Source organism: Larus michahellis, chromosome 3 (genome assembly GCF_964199755.1).
Source record: "Larus michahellis chromosome 3, bLarMic1.1, whole genome shotgun sequence".
NCBI lineage: Eukaryota > Metazoa > Chordata > Aves > Charadriiformes > Laridae > Larus > Larus michahellis.
The window spans coordinates 98,237,729-98,255,843 of NC_133898.1; the positions used below are offsets into that span (position 1 = coordinate 98,237,729).

At 39.0% G+C, this 18,115-nt stretch overlaps 1 protein-coding gene across 50 annotated transcripts in view; it reads right to left on the minus strand.

The window, feature by feature from the left end:
* The window catches only part of RIMS1 (regulating synaptic membrane exocytosis 1), a 342,439-nt gene that overhangs the window by 57,353 nt on the left and 266,971 nt on the right, over nucleotides 1–18,115 (minus strand). For 36 of the 50 annotated variants that reach the window (XM_074581408.1, XM_074581382.1, XM_074581377.1 and 33 more), the window contains one exon: nucleotides 17,229–17,395. The exons of the other annotated variants lie outside the window; for them this stretch is intronic. In XM_074581408.1, the coding sequence (XP_074437509.1) occupies nucleotides 17,229–17,395 (167 nt within the window). The remainder of the gene's footprint in view (nucleotides 1–17,228; nucleotides 17,396–18,115) is intronic. 50 annotated transcript variants of the gene reach the window in all.

Genomic DNA, 18,115 nt, shown 5'->3' on the forward strand with positions numbered 1-18,115 from the left:
TTTGAAGTGACTTGTCAATCATCGCATAAAAACTGTGGGGCAGAGACCCAAAGAGATTAATTTCGCAGAGCAGTAATTAACTAGGTGTGTCAGAAGACCATCCTTTCTCTTTTTACAATCCCCCCCCTCATTCTCTAAACACGTTCTAGCTTCTGCAACAAAGATAATTCGAGTTTTAAAGCAGACCGACTCTTTATGCGCACTGTCTTCATTTATCCCTGGGACAGGCCCATACCATGCACTGACTGAGGCAAGTTCCAGGGAGTGAAATGACACTAATTAAACGAGTATGCCTACACACAAAAAGGCCAGGTTTACCCAGGCACACTCAGTTCTAGTATTTTGTATCTTTCAGCACTTAGCTTCGCACTCTTCATATTCTTCTAATACAAATTTTGTGAAAGTTTTCTTTAATAAGCATTCTTTATATTACATAAATTCAAATTTAGTGATTTATACCATTAAAAACATTCACATGTAACCAGTAGAACTGGTTCATTAACATATTCACCAACGACCTGGACGAGGGGACAGAGTGTATCCTCAGCAAGTTTGCTGATGACACCAAACTGGGTGGGGTGGCTGACACCCCAGAGGGCCGTGCTGCCATCCAGCGTGACCTAGACAGGCTGGAGAGCCGGGCAGATGAGGTTCAACAAGGACAAGTGTAGGGTCCTGCACCTGGGGAGGAAGAATGTCGGGCACCAATATAGGTTAGGGGTGGACCTGCTGGAAGGCAGCTCTGAAGAAAAGGATCTGGGGATCTTGGTAGACAGTAAACTATCCATGAGCAAGGAATGTGCCCTTGTCACCAAGAAGGCAAATGGAATCCTGGGCTGCACAGGGAAGAGTGTGGCCAGCAGGTCAAGGGAGGTCATTCTCCCCCTCTACTCTGCACTGGTGAGGCCACAACTGGAATACTGTGTCCAGTCCTGGGCTACCCAGTTCAAGAGAGACAAGGAACCACTGGAGAGAGTCCAGCGTGGGACAACAAAGATGATTGAGGGATTGGAGCATCTCCCTTATGAGGAAAGACTGAGAGAGCTGGGACTCTTCAGCCTGGAGAAGAGAAGGCTGAGGGGAGACCTGATTAATGTTTACAAGTATCTAAAGGGTGGGTTTAAGGAGGATGGAGCCAGACTCTTTTCAGTGGTTCCCAGTAACAGGACGAGGGGTAATGGGCACAAGCTGGAACATAGGAAGTTCCAATCAAATATGAGAAAAAACTTCAATACGGTGAGGGTGACAGAGCACTGGAACAGGCTGCCCAGGGAGGTTGTGGAGTCCCCTTCTCTGGAGATTTTCAAGAATCGCCTGGATGCATCCTGAGTAATGTGCTCCAGGCAATCCCGCTTTAGCAGGGGAGTTGGACTAGATGATCTCTAGAGGTCCCTTCCAACTCTGAAATTCTGTGATTCCATGAACTGGTGGTATATTTTATTCATATATTCAAGCAAAAAACTTGCTATTTTTCTCTTTCTATTTTTTATTTAAAAATACAAATATTAATCAAAGAGCCTAAAACGTTGGAGTTGTTTCTTTCCATTTTATGTTACATTTTTTTTAATCAGGTGAATTTTTATAAGAACACATTTTATTCTAATATTTCAAGAACTGAAGAGTGAACAGCCATAAGCTTAAATTAGAACTGTTAAGTTTTTCCTTTCTGTTTTCAGTTGAAGTATTGTAGGCTGAGGGGTTTGGGGGATTTTAAATTTATTCTGACAGCTGTTCAAGCCAATTTGCTGGTCATTTTTCCATTTCTGGTCATCATTAATTTCAGTGACTGTACCGAATTGCTCAGCCAGCCAAACTTTGTTAAAATTGTAGTTTTTTGACTTTTTACATCTAAGTAATTTTTACTGAACTTAAACATACCTTCGCTATTCTGGCTGAACTCTGGTAACGTTACTGTGCTTGAATTTCTCTTCCAACATAAGTTATATTATTTGGAGGCACAGACACTAACCATAAAACCATAGACTAATGCAAAAGATCACTCTTAAACCAAATTACTGTATATTCTCTTCCAGCACTTGTTCAAAAGAAAACAGTCCATATAGTAACTATTCTGTGGAGACACTCTTGATACGAAGACATGAAGCAACAGAGGGACCAAAAACTTCCCGTAAACAAACTACCTCTGGAGTGAGAAGCCACAGAGCCGCACTTAGTGGTGGTGTTGCCCAGGCTCATGAGCACTCAAAGGCCAGACTCCCAGCCCAGGCATAGCAAGTTGCTGCCTTGAGATAATATGCCGGGATAAAGCTGTATACGAATATCTGTGTATGCGCTAAGCGATTAAACCAGGCACTCCAAAAAGAAGATCAAACTGCAAAATACAGACAAATACTTTGAGATACATGGCAGGGAATATCCAGAAGCACGGACATGTCCAGAGTAGGCAACGTGATGGTACTCCAGTGCCAGAGTTGGTGGAAAGTTCCCTTCCTTTTCTTACCACTGCCTATTTCTACCTGAGTTTCTTATGCTGTGTTATGGTTTGGGTAATCTTCTTCAGCTATGTACTTTTAGCTTTCCTAACAAACTCTGACCAACTCACAATGTGACAGTTTCTCTATCACCAACAGAAGATCATTTAGATCAGGAAGAATTTTGCAACTGTACTCCCTACTTCTCAGACAGCTGGGAATGCAGATGAGACAACCGAGTTTCAAAACTACCCAATGCTGAAAAGGTTCCTAGAGAGGTTTTACCCTACAGCTTTGCCTAAAAGTCTTGATCAGGCTTTTTGCTGCATAAATACTCTTTCTTTGCGAGACACTATTACCACTCTGAAGTTTTAAAAAGATGCTCCTTAATTTCTCAGAGCTGATGACAGCTAGAACACAACTGTCCACATCTGTGAAGCTCTTAGGCTTTTCTAACCCTGCTAGGGAATTTGCATTAGCCACAAGTTGCATTTTGCACTATATTAAAATTGTATTATCTTTCAAGACAATGTGGCTTGGACTGCTTGGTCTTACATTCATATTTCTCAAATTTGTTGTATTTTAAGCAACGTAGCAGTCGTACCACTACTACTCAACACAGTTACACTGGAGACTGACAAGTTTTCCATCAGCTTGAACTTTTGGTGTGTGTAAAAAATTGAAGAGCTGTGTAATCATTTAAGAGACGTCTCTGTATTGACAAGTATCGGTTACACCTCTAGGGAAAGCTGAATAAAGACAGCAGTTTGTTAAGCACACAAAATAGTCAAACTCCCAGCTTGCAAATAAAAGGATGAATTAGTGTGCTTTTTAAACCCAGATTTCAAATGTTACCTTTATGCTAATGTTTTCCAGAGCATAAGGTTCTAAATTACCATAAAAAATTTACTAGTGCTTGTAAAAATGTATCACTATCTTGAGAACAGACTTGTTAAAGAGTTTCAAGTGCTATTTATCACACTCTCCTCTGAAAGTCAAATTATTTTTTGGTTTATAAACTTCCAATTCAGAGAAAACACAAATATTAGTGAAACTTCATTTTTTAACTCAGATATGACGTTTCTGAGCTTTTAGCCTTGTTTTCTGTGTTCCTTATACAATCTATACAGCTTCTATCACTCATTCCCCTACTGCCTCATCAAGGTGAATTCCACCCAAACTGATCCATTGGGAAAGAGTTGAAGCTATCAAGATTTTACAAATTTTGTGATGTCTGACAACTAGGCAGATGAGAGAGATGTTAAATAAGGTGTCCTGCTGAAGAAAGGCTGTTATATGATCTCAGTACTTCTCTATTCTCTTTGGTCTGTCAGCTGAACACTCTGGGTAGGGGAAGATCATGGAGATACAGTGGAGGAGGGAGGTAACTGCAGTGTGGGCTGCTTGGCTGTGACACTCCAGTAACTGAGTCCTTCCAAAACATCTTGTATGCATGGTCTTTTCACTGCGATAAATATTAAAGTTGAACTGAGTTAGATGAATTTATTTTTTTATCGACCCTCCATGTTTTAGTTAATACTCGTATATCTTTTGTGAGCACAGCACTGATGGAAGCTTATACCAGGGACACACACACCTACTTACGGATGCAACATACAGTGCAAATGAGCATACTAAAAGCCGAAAGCCTACACCAAAAAAAAAAATGATTGAATCTAGTACCCACTGTTCCTGGTCTTCATTTCACCTCATTTTATTCTTGCAGTAGGAGTTTGATAAGCAAGTATGGAGTTGATAAATTTCATTGATGATTTTAAAGCATCCCATGCTTTGAAAAATACTGCTTCTTATAATGCTACCTCATATGCCATTCTCTGCATCATTAATATTGAGATGCTCTTTGGATTGAATAAACACTAGCACCAGTCACACAGTAAAATGTTAATTTAAATATTCCATTTTTAAATAAAATCTTTGCAATGGAAAATTCCAAAATGAAAAGAAATCTTCTGAAAACATAGCAGACAGGGCTATGAAGCCAATGAGGGCTTTCAGTGTTTATTTTTAATACTAAGACCCAAGGAAAGTCTTCAGTCTGTCAGCAGGACCGGTTACGTTATGGATGCTCCCATTCTAGCTCTGGGAGGGAAGATGTTCTCCATTGCAATATCAACTAATTAATCTCACTCAGTATTTAAACACAGAACTATAAAACACTGAAGCCACTGCACAATACATTGCTTATTGCATTATATAAGAAAATCAGTCTCTCTCAGTGACCCTAAATGTCTTCTTTACAGCAGAAACCTTGACTACAAAGAAACAGTCATACGTGGGAAAATTATCAGCAATATAATTAGTGTCATAAATACAGAAGTTGTCTTCTGGTATTTACAATAGTCTTTTTTATATCAAACTGGAATTCCATTACTGTTTTAGTCACACTGAACAAAACCTAAACCAGTATAATATCTTAGTTCTAATACTGACTCTAATAGCTTGTATTTAAAAATTACAAATAAATATTTGTTAAAAAATATTTGGGAAATCGAAGCAGATGGTCTCTATTGCCATGTGCTTAACTAGCTTGTTAATACAAGTGCTCAAGGAGTCTAATTCCTGAAGCTAATGGGAATGGAAAAGTGCTTGACAATTCAATGCAAGCACTCAATGCAATGCAGAAGGCCAGCCAGCCAGAATAAAACATACAAACAAGTGCTTAACATCCTGATTCAGCAAAGTGCTGCCACGGCCTTGAGTGTTTTACTTTCCAGCAAAGCATGTGTGGCACAGCACAGGCTACGTACTTCACTGAACCGGAGTATAAACCACTAAGCACAACTCTTCATCAGTTGTGGGGAGCTCTTGTTCATCCTTCACTGAAACCACCTGGTTCTTCTTGCACATGTAGTCTGTAGGTCACTATCCTTTCCTGTCCCTCACTGCCGACGGTCTCTCACTACTCCTTCTTATTGTTGTGCAACAGAAAAAGCTATTAATTGTCTCCTTATTCTCCCCTCCCCACACACAGCTAAGCTTGCTGATATGAAGATACTCTTCAAACGCTCAATTCCCTGCAAATTCCCCCCCAAATATCCATCTTAGTACAAACATCAACACGACGAAAGCAAACAGCATGACGAGAGACCTTCCAACAAGGAATCAGACCAGTGTGCTCTGCTGGCTATCCCCAGATGATGTTCACTGTCAATGTATAGAGTGACTATTTAAACATTTTGAGATCCCAGTTCACCAGGGAATCCCAGCACTTTGTGCTCTGTAATAGTGCCTCGAACCAAAAACTCCTTTCTTTCCATGAAGAGGAAGCTGGCCTCAACACTAGGACAAACTGGGCCGTTAAAGTGTTTCTGTTTTGATGACTCTCTGAGCTGGATGTCTGATCTGCCTCTGCAAAACTCTCTCCTTCCTTGCTCTAAATTCTAAGGGCCTGTGAAGTTAAACCAGAAAGACTGTGTAAGAAAAAAAAAAAAAATCTATGTTTTTCTGTTCTGCTAGAATCTCTGGGTCACACACAGAGTACAAACTTGGATTTAATTAGGCAAAAAAGGAGAATCAAACTCCAGTGAAGTCTCTCTCACATTACTTGTATTATTTTATTTTTTGCCCATGACAAAAAACGGTGGAGAGACTGGCTCAATGTTTCCAGGGAAGAATGAAAATTAGCAATAGACTACTTTTTTTTTTAAGGTGAAGCAGTTTAAGGTAATTCTTCCATTTAGAAGAAACAAAAATCCCCCCACTGGTCTAAGCTGAAAAAATGGATCACAGGAGGTTCTAGAAACAGAAAGTCATTCGTTAAATTTCATCCTGCGGAACACTGTGCATTGTCCCCACCAGCAGGAGACACACTTGAAGAAGGGCCAACAAAAGAAACAAGTAAATTTTTCTCTGACTTTAAAGAATTCGGTTTCACTCAATATATTATTAAGTGAGAAATTACACAGGTTAAAAAACTTTGGCCTTTGGAAGCCATCTAGTACTAGAGGACTATAATGTAACTACTATAATAGTATAATAAAATGCAGTTGCCACACACTGAAGTTTGCAAACAGATATGTAGTTCCTAGGAAGCTGAGAGACTTTATATAATTACAAATATTACACAGTTTTTTGGTTATGGCTTACTGAATTGTAACTCAAAACCTAAAAGTTAATCTTGTAGGTTAAAGTGTGAGTCTTGAAATTTGATTCTGAACTGTAATAGCTACAAAAATCAGGAAGATTTAATTATTCAAATTAGAAGGAAGAACCACTTATTTCTGATATTTTTTTTGTTATCTGTACATTTAAGCACAAAATAAATATATTATTGCATTATAAATATATCGATTACTTTAATCGGTGTAGCCTAGTTCTAGTATCTCATACTTCTTTCTTAGAAAAGGAAGACTCCTGCTTACATAGAAGATGAAGGATTTCATACTCATGTGAATTACAACCCAGTCACCTTAAAATCATTTGTACCTGAAAATTGCAGGAACTACAAGTTGTCACGAGAAAGAAATAATCAGGTCAAGAAATACTCTTCAGTCAAGCTAAATTTGCAGAGATATAATTTAAAAAATAAATTGGGGACTCTCTCATAATTTTGACCATTAAAAATCATAAAAATGAAACCTTCAGAAAAGAGGACAGCTTCAATATTATCTCCCCAAAGCCATGCCAGTTCACAATATGAACAGAAATGAGTATTGTTTCAATGAGCGCCTTTGCACTGGAGCTTTCACAGCTGATTAAAAAGTCATATTAAAGCACGGATTCTGATGATCCACGGTCCAGCTGATAAATTACAACTGCAGCCATCTATAAATTTGCAAGTGCTTAGCTGTGCAGGCTTTGAAGCAGATACAATATGGAAGATGAATAGCAAATGAGAACTTAGTCTAAGATTCCTTAGAGATGTGACAACCTGTAATAATCTGGAGTTAAAATTTCCAAAAAGAAAGGCTGATCTGATTCATAGGTGAATATATATGCAGCAGAATTAATAATTTCTGCTACAGGTATGTAATTGACTGTGTGATGCTTTAGCCTGAGAAATGTGGAACAGACCTTCCACAGTGATATTTTGAAATGCTGCACATGGCAGAATTTAACCATAAAAGCAAGAAACGCCCTTTTGAAAATGCCAATTAAGGACCAGATTTTCAACGTGATGCCGACTGATGTCGCAACACCACTGTTTGTGGAGCTGCGGAGATATGTAGTCGCTGGCATCTAGCCCTTCATATATTGTTAACATCTACTTCTACCAAGAAAGAGACCCAGATGAGCACACTGCTAGAACACTGTGATTATTAATGTCTGATGGCATATAGCTAGGCATGCAGGAGGTATGCAAGTAATGAGATTATTTTTTATAATTTGTTTGGCAGTGCTGCAGCATATAGAGTCTTCTAGTATGACACCCCGAAGGCCCTCAGAATCGTAGAACAAGGAACCAACATGCTTCCAAGTACAAGACAATGTCTCCTTTGCCTGATAAGGCTCTGAGTTGATAGCATCTTGCACAATTAGAATAATATTTATTTTTATACCAAATACTGATAGTGAGAGCTATAAAAATCAGGAACATGCAATTTGGCCTAGTATACCCAAATGGATCCCTCTCATGCTAAGCTACAGTACCGCGTATTTCACTGCAAATTTATATAGCTCAACCCTTTCTTTATATAATGTGAAATTGCCCTTACACAGGTTTGTATAAGGAACATGGGGTCAAACATATGCAAGGTACAAAAAAATTGTGCAATATTCAAAACATTTTCAGGATCCTCTCTTAGGTTTAGATCATGAGTGTGGCAGTGAATATCCTACACAAAGCCAGTTCGAAACTACCTGCGAACTGGTTCCCATTTTCCAGGTGATTTGCTTGTATCGATGAATAAACTGCAGTGTTATTCTGTTGTTACCTCCGCTAGTTCTGTCTGCAATACCTATAATAATTATTAAAAGATTTTACCTTTTGTTTTTTCTCTGAGAGTGAAGAATCTTATCTACACCCTGTACGCTCTAGCACAAATTCAATATACAGATTTTAATTACTTTTGTAATTAACATGAAATGAGTGGGTTTCTTTATTTCAACACAAACCTCAGTCTCATCAACTGAAAGGCATGAAAAGCCTTGGTGTGTTACGTTTTCTTTGGCTGTCATGACATGAAGTTAAACTTCGCTCAGCTGGCTCTGTGGTGCAGTACTGCTGCGTTTCAAGTGAATTAGTGAGCTGACAAGGATGGTTGCAGCCCTAGTCTAAACTGAGGGTGGGGGAAGGACTGAACAACTTTATTGCACAGGTCACATTACATACATTTATGATGGCAACAGGCAGCGCTATTGGGAAGGCTGAGAAGAGGTCAGAAGACCCTTCGTACTCTCTCTACTCCATTCTCCCTCATCACCATAAATTATATTAAACTAGCTCTAACGTACTACGTGGGAGGATGGAAAACCAATGGGAGAAAATCTATTTCCAATCCAGGCAGTGCTCTCTGGCTACAGCTCCTTGAGAGATCTTCTGCAGATCAACGCTGCTGTATGTTCTCAATGAGATGGCAAACCTCCAGTTACTTCATCTGGCTCCACACTAAAGAGACTGGGCATTTTATGTAAGAGAACAGAATAATAAGCAGCATGAAATGAAACTGTGAAAAGAAAGAGGGATCTACGTGCACAAACATTACTAAATAAGAGGGAGCTATGAGCAGAGAAAAGCAGCCAGTCAGCACTCACCATTTCCCAATGGACTCCAAGCAGAATGTCTCTGGGCAGGTCTAGAAGCGGGGAAGGGAGAGGTCTTGTTTGAGTCACTGGGAGCCTTTGCCTGGCTTAGAGTTTGCAAGCTCATCACCTTAAGCGCTTGAAGAAACTGGCTCACAGTAACAAGCAGGACAAAAAAATAGAACAGCATAAGGCCAGGGACCCTATCCTGTACTAGGAAGTCTCCTCCATGTACATAAAGCCAGCAGGCTCCAGAAGTGTGAGTTTCCAGAACTGTCACAGTAACTAGGAAAGTCCCTAAATGCTTTAAAAATAAAATATTTAAATGGCCTCATTTCTAGTTAGCTCTTTGCATGAGAGTACCATCAGCAGAAAAACACTAGGTTATTTTCTCAGAGACTGACATAGACATAGCAGGGGGTACTTTTAATCCCTGCCGACAAACTGGAAGAAGTGTTAAGAGTTGGGCAAAAACTGTGGATCCAAACAGCTAATGATGTTGCATGATACCCTAGCTGTGTTATCTTCAGTTTCACAGCGACATTCAGACTTCCAGTGCGAATCTTCAGTCATGGTCAAACCCAACTTTAATAAGTTCATTCCTTTTAAAAGAAAGAAATGAACAGCCGATTCATTAATTAGCAGACAGTTCATTTTCAGTACAAAAAGTTAAGGATATTTGGGAACTACAGTTATATCTGAAAGCTAATTTGGATTCACCGGATCGTCCCTCTTAGTAAGTATTGCTAATCAAAACTCCAAGGGGACAGAAAAAAGACATAAATTCCTCAGATTTCCTCCTGCTTGAAGTGGCAAGGGAAGCCTGCAGAGGAAAGGCCAGGAGCAGGGTGCTGAAGGGAACACTGTGCTGTGGTCCACACTGGTATCAGCTAGTTCTTCCTGCATGCTCAATAACCAAGAAGAAAGGACTCTGAAGGAGATGCAGGGAACGGAGGAAACCATCCAGCTGTAACTATGCCTTCAAAGGCACAGCTTCTGACATGGTTACAGTTTTTGACCATTTTGGCCAATTGCTACACGACCAGCACAACCAAGTGTTACGGTTATGAAAAAAAGCAAATGGGTTCTTCCATGTGTTGGTGAGGGCAGAATTAATGACACTGTGCAGGAGACCTCATCTACAGCACTGGTCACAGAAATTCAAGGTTTCATTCAAACTGGAAATGGCAGAGAAGGGCTGCTAGGATGACCAACGAATTAGAAAGGATGTAATATGTAACTGAGTAAAACAACAAGGTAGTTAAACCATTGGGCTCTGATTGCTTGCTATGATAGCCCAAGGAGTAAATAGAAGGGAGGAAAAACCTATCTAAATAAGATGCCAAATTGGCACAGGGACAAACGTGAACAACGTGTTTAAACTCCCCATTAATAAATTTACCCTGTAACTGAAATAAATTTCCAGAGTATCAAAGAAATTAGACTTGGAAAACCTTCCGAAATAAGTGGGTGCAAAAGCAACTGATTAAGTTGAAGGTGGATCCTGAAAATACATGAATGTGATTCAGCTCTTTGTGACAGCAGAGGCTACATTCTGGCTCCAGAGAGGTCCCTTCCAGTCCTATGTTCTGATATGTAGGATAGAACAAATGTAGGGAGCACTGGCTTACAGACAGCACCTGCTACAAAATAGTACTGAACAGGACAAAACAGTACTGAACTGCTACAAAATAGTATGCGTTCAGCTCGTGTAAATGTTCCCTGACCTGATCTTCCGCTGCTGAGTCCTTGCTCCAGACTTTCCCTCTGGTCGTCAATGCACTACAGCAACCTCCTGGATTGCTTGTGCCCTACTGCATTGCTCAACCAACAGATATCAGGATGGTTTAAGTTCCCCGTGAGAACCAGAGCCCGTGAATGTGAATTGTCCAGTTGTTGGGAGAAGTTTTCATCTACTTCTTCCTGATCAGGAAGTCCATAGCAGACACCCACAACATCATGACACTGGTTGGGCCTCTAGTCCTGACCCATAAACTCTCAGCTTGTTCATCATCCATCTCGAGGCAGAGTTCCCTGCGTACTCTGCTTTCTCACATAAAGGGCAACACCCCTTCATTGCCGTTCTGCCCTGCGCTTCCATGGATTGCAGCACTCCAATCATGTGAGCTATCCCGCCCCATCTCTGTGATCAGGATGAGATCATAGCCCTGCAGCTGCATAACACATCTCTAATTCCTCTTGTTTGTTCCCCATGCATTAGAGCACAGGCCATTCAGAGAGCCACCCACCTGTGCTGATCTCGCAGAAAAGCATGAGAGCTTCCCCCAAATGCTCTCCTCTCAAGCATGTCCTTATTCATGCGCATACACTTGGGGCGGGTTCCTTCTTGCCCTATTTTGTTGATTATGAGGTCCTGCCTGTCTCCATCACCCTGCCCCCTTTGCTCTCAACCCAGCAATCACTTCCTCACTTGATCATGTGTCATCATTTCCCTCCTCCATCATTCCTGTTTCAAAGCTCAAGTGTACTATCACTAAAGTTCTACTGTACTGAATGAATAACAGCTACCTGCAAGTTGTATACGCTGTTCTGGAAATCGGGGATGAAAAGGTTTGTCAGATAGAGTCTGACAGTACGAACCAAAAAAAAGTTCTTTTTCTTCAGTAACGTACTAAGAACATACCTGAATCCCAAGAAGCATGTATGAGTTTGTGATACAAGCCACTCAGTGGCATGGTATAATACGTGAAACAAATTAGGACTGGTTTAAGTCCACAATTACCACCCATTTCTTTGATAAGCTCATTTAAAATATTTTAGTTAAACTTAAGCATTCAATTATGCAAAGTATGTAAAACCAGATTAAAATATGACACATACATAATTATACCACACATTTACTAAGATACTAAATATAATTCTTAATAAAGACGTGGCTTTCAAATTTAAAATGAGGAATAACAGTGATATTCCTAAGGCAGGGGCAATTCCTTTGAAATCCAGACACACTGAGACAAATTCACCCTAAAAGCAGGTATCTAGTCTTTCATGTATTTAGCAGATTTTGTTCAATCAGATTTAAGAGAAATACCTTACGGTAGCCAACTTGATAAATCCTCCAAAACAGAATCCTCCAGCCCACCTTTACCATGCATGACAGTTCCCTATTTGGCACTAGCAAGAAGTTCAGGTGTCTTTGCATAAGTAGGCCCCTAATTAAAAATGATGCAATGACATCACTGGGCATAATTTTGAACGGAAGTGAGAAAATGTCCTTCTTTGTCTGATCAAGCCCATACGGTGCTTATTAATCATCATGTATTTAACGTGGATTCTTACTTATCAATTATTTGCATTAAACCGTGACAAATTTCCTTCTGCTTCATTTAGGACGTGAGAAATGTTCCTGAGTCATATACAGTAACATCTACAGCACACACAGGCACAAAGTATTGCTTGACTGTATTATGAGTGCATAAAGACCATGACTGATGAAAGCAAATCTCCATAAAGAAGGACTGGTAATCTGACTTCAGTTATGAAACACACACCAACTCCAAATGCTATGACAGGCCAAATTCACAACTCTGATTCTGATTCCAGTCAAAAGTCCCAGAACATTTTGTTTACAGAACAAAAATTCCCGATATTTGCCTGCACTTCCACTAGAGAGCATGGCAGTCAACCAGACTTCCCAGGATGGTAACAAGAAAGATGTTTGGAATGATTTCACATGCAGACTAGATTATCCACGCGTATCCATTTCTTATAACTTTCACCTGAAAATGCTAAACAAATTAGAAACGAAGAAGCTATTTTATATACTTATATTTAGAACTTGCATCAATCTTAATTCCCTTATGCAAGCTATTAGAAGTGTTAATCAACAAAATCTCCAGACTGAAGATTAACTAACGGTATTTTGCATGCACGCTATGTCACAGCTTTCTGACAGGTACTTCAACTACAAATATACTGTAGGAATGAAATTAGTCTTCTGCCTTAAAAGGTTTAGACACAGTTTTGTCATTGATTAAAGGAATGGGAAGATTTGCTTTCATTCTGTGTTACTAACTTCTTCAACATGCTCAAGTTTCCTAGCACTACACAAATTTAAATTTGTGAGTTTTGACCCAAAGAATAGCTAGAGTTTTATGTAGCTATTCAAATAAGATGCACAGTATTTCTGTGTTGTTCTGCACCGATTTTATCCTTGCTGTTCAGTTAGTGTTTCATTCTATAAACGCCATACTTCATTAAAAGCACAGTGTAGTTTGAGTGATGTAACTGAAGGAGTTACTCATTAGATATTAAAAGCACGGTGTAGTTTGAGTAATGTAACTGAAGCAGTTACTCATTACAATTAAAAATTGTCAAAAAAACCCACAAATTGTCCCACACTTACAGCTAATACCCATAGACTTTAGAGCCAAGAAAAAGAGATGTGCTTCCAGGTTTTAAAATCTTCACTGCTTGAATAAAGAAATAACTATAAATATAGGATAATATAGAAGACATTGTCTGAAATGATACAATCTTCAAAACTGAGGGAGAAGAGAGAGAGATTGACTCTGCCTGGATTGATGGGGAAAGGCATTAGCTAGATTTTTTTAAGGATCTTTCCTCCATTAGGAATTGGGAGGAAAGGTCAGAAAGCTGCTTTCTGGCACAGACAACCACCAGTGCTGGCAGGACCGGCACCTTCTGACATTTAAAAGTAATGATACTTTGTACAAAGTTCCAACAAAAGTTTGCTCTTTTAGTGACAGCCCTAAAGAGGACAGTATCTTGTATTTTCCTACGTTTAGGAGCTAAATTTATATCCCTTTTCACAGAAGCATTAACATGACGGATGATGGGGTTATACTGATGAACATCATTAACTAAGACTACTGCTGTCTTAAGCTGGCACGCTTCACATTCAGAAATTTCACACCACAGCTCTTAGTATGAATAACCAACCAGTATTTTTCAGCTCACGTAGGAATGTTAGAGAAGCACAGTTTCACTTCAGGTTACTAACCCCAGTCACATTTCTCCATTTAATTTAATTAACTCAGGTTGCAGGTCAATAGCCCTAGGATTCATTTTTCTCTGCTCGATAGAGAAAGAGATGGAGAAATCCTTTCCAAAGGCGATGCAGACCAGGAACCTTGCATGTATCTTCTGGATGCAAAAGACACCTAAGGACACCTAGTTGAATGACATGGTTTAGTGAGATTGCTAAAAGTGAGCCACCTCCTTTGAGTTTCTATATGCTTACTAGGTTCTTCATAGCTCTCATCTCCAGAAAGTACCTGGAGAACTAAAGTAAGTGCATAAAAAGGCAGTTCAGCAAACTTTGTCTTTAAACTTAACCTTACACTCACACACTTGCCATGGCTACTGGGATACATGGCTATCTCCAAATGAAGGTGATGTTTTCAGTAAAAGAGAGGACAGGAAGTTAAAAAACGCTTTTTTTCTTGCCCCTCTGCTTGAATATCCCATCCCTTCCCACTTGATATATGTTAACATCAAGTTCCTTGGAGGTAAGAATAAATTTGAACTTCAAGTTACTAATCAAACTCAAACGTCAAATTTCTAATTCCTTGAACTTAAAGAAACATCAGTAATTATGAGAAAAATCAATTTCACTGAATTTTAGATGTCTGAAATTAAAGCAACCAATCTAAACCAGTCATCTAGTGTTCCTTAAACAATTAATTCTAGAAAAGGACAATTCACCTGTCTTTGACCTCTATCTGAAGATGAGATGAACCATAAGTGCTTCTTCTTTTTCATGATGACTTAGGGAAGTTAGACAAATAATTTAATAGAAAGATAATTTTTACACAAATTCCACTGTAGATACGTAGTTTTTAAGGCTCAAGTCAAACGGCACAGATCTCCCTCTGAAAAAATTGTTCCTAATACAATCAACCCTTTCCCCAAATTAACTCTTCATTACCACGTAATAAGTAAGCTGCACAAACAATTGACTAAAGACGATGTGACAGAGGCTACCAGTACAGACACAGGAGGGTAGGAAGCTGATTTTGCTCGGATCATCAGCAAAATGCCTTCTCCTTCTCTTTTCTTCAACTTCCGACTTCCTTTCGTTCTGACCTTTCTCCACTGCCTCAGCTCTGTGGCTGGATCTAATTCCCATGATACATTTTTGCAGGTCTCTAAAGACTTTGACCTTTTTATAATGATGATAGGCAATCATCCAAAAATAAGTGTGGACAACTCAAAAGGAAAATTTTGAACCATGGATGTTAATCTGCTGGAGACAATGTTTTCCAACATAACATCAAAATTATTTTAAATTTCACTCCACTGCACTTAATGGTTGAAATAGGCTAATTGCAAAGATAGTACATTAGGCATGTCCCACTTATGTTTACAGGTCTTTCAGGGGAGCAAAACCACTGCTAGCTCAGAAGAAAAATACTGAAAGTTATGAGTAATTTATGAATCTGTTAATTTCTTCCTCATATTTCTACCAAATGAGCTGCACCATATATTATTACTGTACATTTTGTTCACTATGGAAGCACTCCTGAATTTAGAGAAAGTTAAATGGATTCTGCAGACAGTATCTGAAAGGGAAGGCATCTGAATTCTACTGACATCTCACTTTAGGAGTGAAGCTGAACTGGAGCTCTGATTGCAGACACTTGGTTTCGTACACTAGGTTGATTAATCCTGTACCCAAAGTGCTCTGCTACTCATTAGAATGGAAGAGGTTGAACAAGAGCAAGGATACGACCCCAGGTTTCCCCCTTTCCAGCCTCACATGAGGTTGCTGGTTCTCCTGGTTCTAATATTTGTGATCAGACACTCTGAACCCAAGGAACATTTCTGATAAAATCTTTTCAACACAGAGATATTTATGGGAAAAAATCCTATTTTATTCAACCTGCCAAAGACACTGTGAGAGGGCCTAGTTGAGAAAATTCAATGTCTAGAAAATACAGGTATTTTGACATGACTAAAGCCCTCTGTAAGAGACAAATACTGAAAAGCTAGAAATAAAATGCATTTAAACACATGAATTGAAGTAACTAAACACTCGAGTAACTTTAAATACATTTACAGTTCCACTGCAGTGTTCTTCTGGATTGTGGATTACTGCAGCTGCCAGGTTATAATTTCACCAATCTGAAACGTGCCTTTGAATACCCTCATGAATTTTCCTTAACAAAAAAATGAGCTGGAGTTAGTTTATACATAGAGGCCAGTTTCTGAGTTTCCCTAACATTCCTTGCCGTCGCATGAACAGATCAAAAAGCCTACAGCTGAACTTCTCAGATCGTGAGTCTGTCTAGAAGTTGTCTGAATTACTAAGTGAAGCCATCCAGACTTTTATCAGACTGATTTCCTCCATAGGGATTTTTTTTTTTAATAGTTCCTAATTTTTCTTGTGTCTTAAAACAGTTGAAGTCAAATTTTTGAGAGTTCAAACACTGGTAGATGTAACCATAGACTACCAAGCCAATCCTACAGCCATTATAGCTGGTCGGAGTCCTGTCATCGAGTTAAATGAAGACAGGAAGCAATCTGTGTATCTAAAAAAGCACTAAACCAAGAATAGATCATTATCAAGGATGAAAGAGATATTTGATTATTGATAATGCAAAGGAATTAAACTACTTCTGAATCAGAGCTATCAAAATTACTGTCCAAATACTTTTTTCAAATCTAGTAATTTATCGTACGCATGAAAACAGCAAAATAAAACCAGGTAGACAGGGAAATAAATATATAGATTGAAAGAAAAAAAACCAGCTTTTATGAAAGAAAATCCTTTAGATTAAAAATCTAGTAGTATTTCTGCTGTAATACCTTATTGGCATACTGATTACACTGATTCATAGCCAGCAATGAAATGACAGTGTGTGTTCGAGTTCCAGTTGCCACAAATACATTAATCTGTCATCTCCTCACGGGAAGTTTGCTTTCCATTTTAAATGTACAACTGCAAAAATACTGTCATCTTAGGCTAGCAATGGAAGACAGTTGATATGTGCATAACATTTTTCAGAAATTCTTATGTTGTGGTCATCTAATGTCAATAATTTCTAGTTGTATTTTGGCACTAAACAAAAGCAGGGGTGTGATACAATTAAAGCTGCACTGAGCACTCACCTGATTCTGCCCCGAGGGCGTTCAGATTGCTCTGACATAAAACTTGTGCTGCTGAGGCGTGAGGCACTGCTGGTTCGGGAAATGGCTGACACATCACTGACATCACTATCTGATGATTTGGCAGAGACGTTATCACAACTTCTGTACTGATCTGTTTGTATGTTATACTAGAGATCAAGAAAAGAAAGGGTGAGGAGTCTCATCAAAACATAACGCATACATTGACAAAACAAATGACCTAAATATGACAATTCTGTCTAACCGCTTTCAGATCTAACAAAATTGTATGAAATTCAGAGAAACACCTACATCAAAGAATGTTTTTATGTCTAGTGAAGAAATCAAACATGGTATTTATGGACTAAATGGACTATTTATGGACACTTGAAATAAATTACGGCATTGGAATTTAAATAGGCTGCTGGTTCTTTAGTACACTGGAACTATAATAATTAAATATTTACGCAATGGACAGACATCTTCTCAAGCACATGCATCCCATATATTTGCCTATTTGGCTAATTTGGCTTTTTCCAATTTTTCAAATATTAAAAAGTACCTGTACAAAGCCGGTTTGGAAAGAAGTGCCTACGAGACTGAATGAAATGTAATGCTGCATGAAGCTGACGTTCAATACCTAAGTTCTATCAGAAAAGGAAAAAAAGTGCATTTTCTACCTCAAAATATCTCTTTGTATCATGATACTAGAGGACTAGTCAGGCAGAAAGCTAACTCAGCAAAAACAGCATTTGTTTTCAGGCAGATCAGTTCCCTGCTCTAGTTGCTTTTAGATGTGCACACGTGTGAGAACCAGCAGAAGACCCAGTAGGAGGAATACGTGGACAGGGGTAGAAGTCATTTCCCCTTTGCTAACAGCAGAAGCTTTG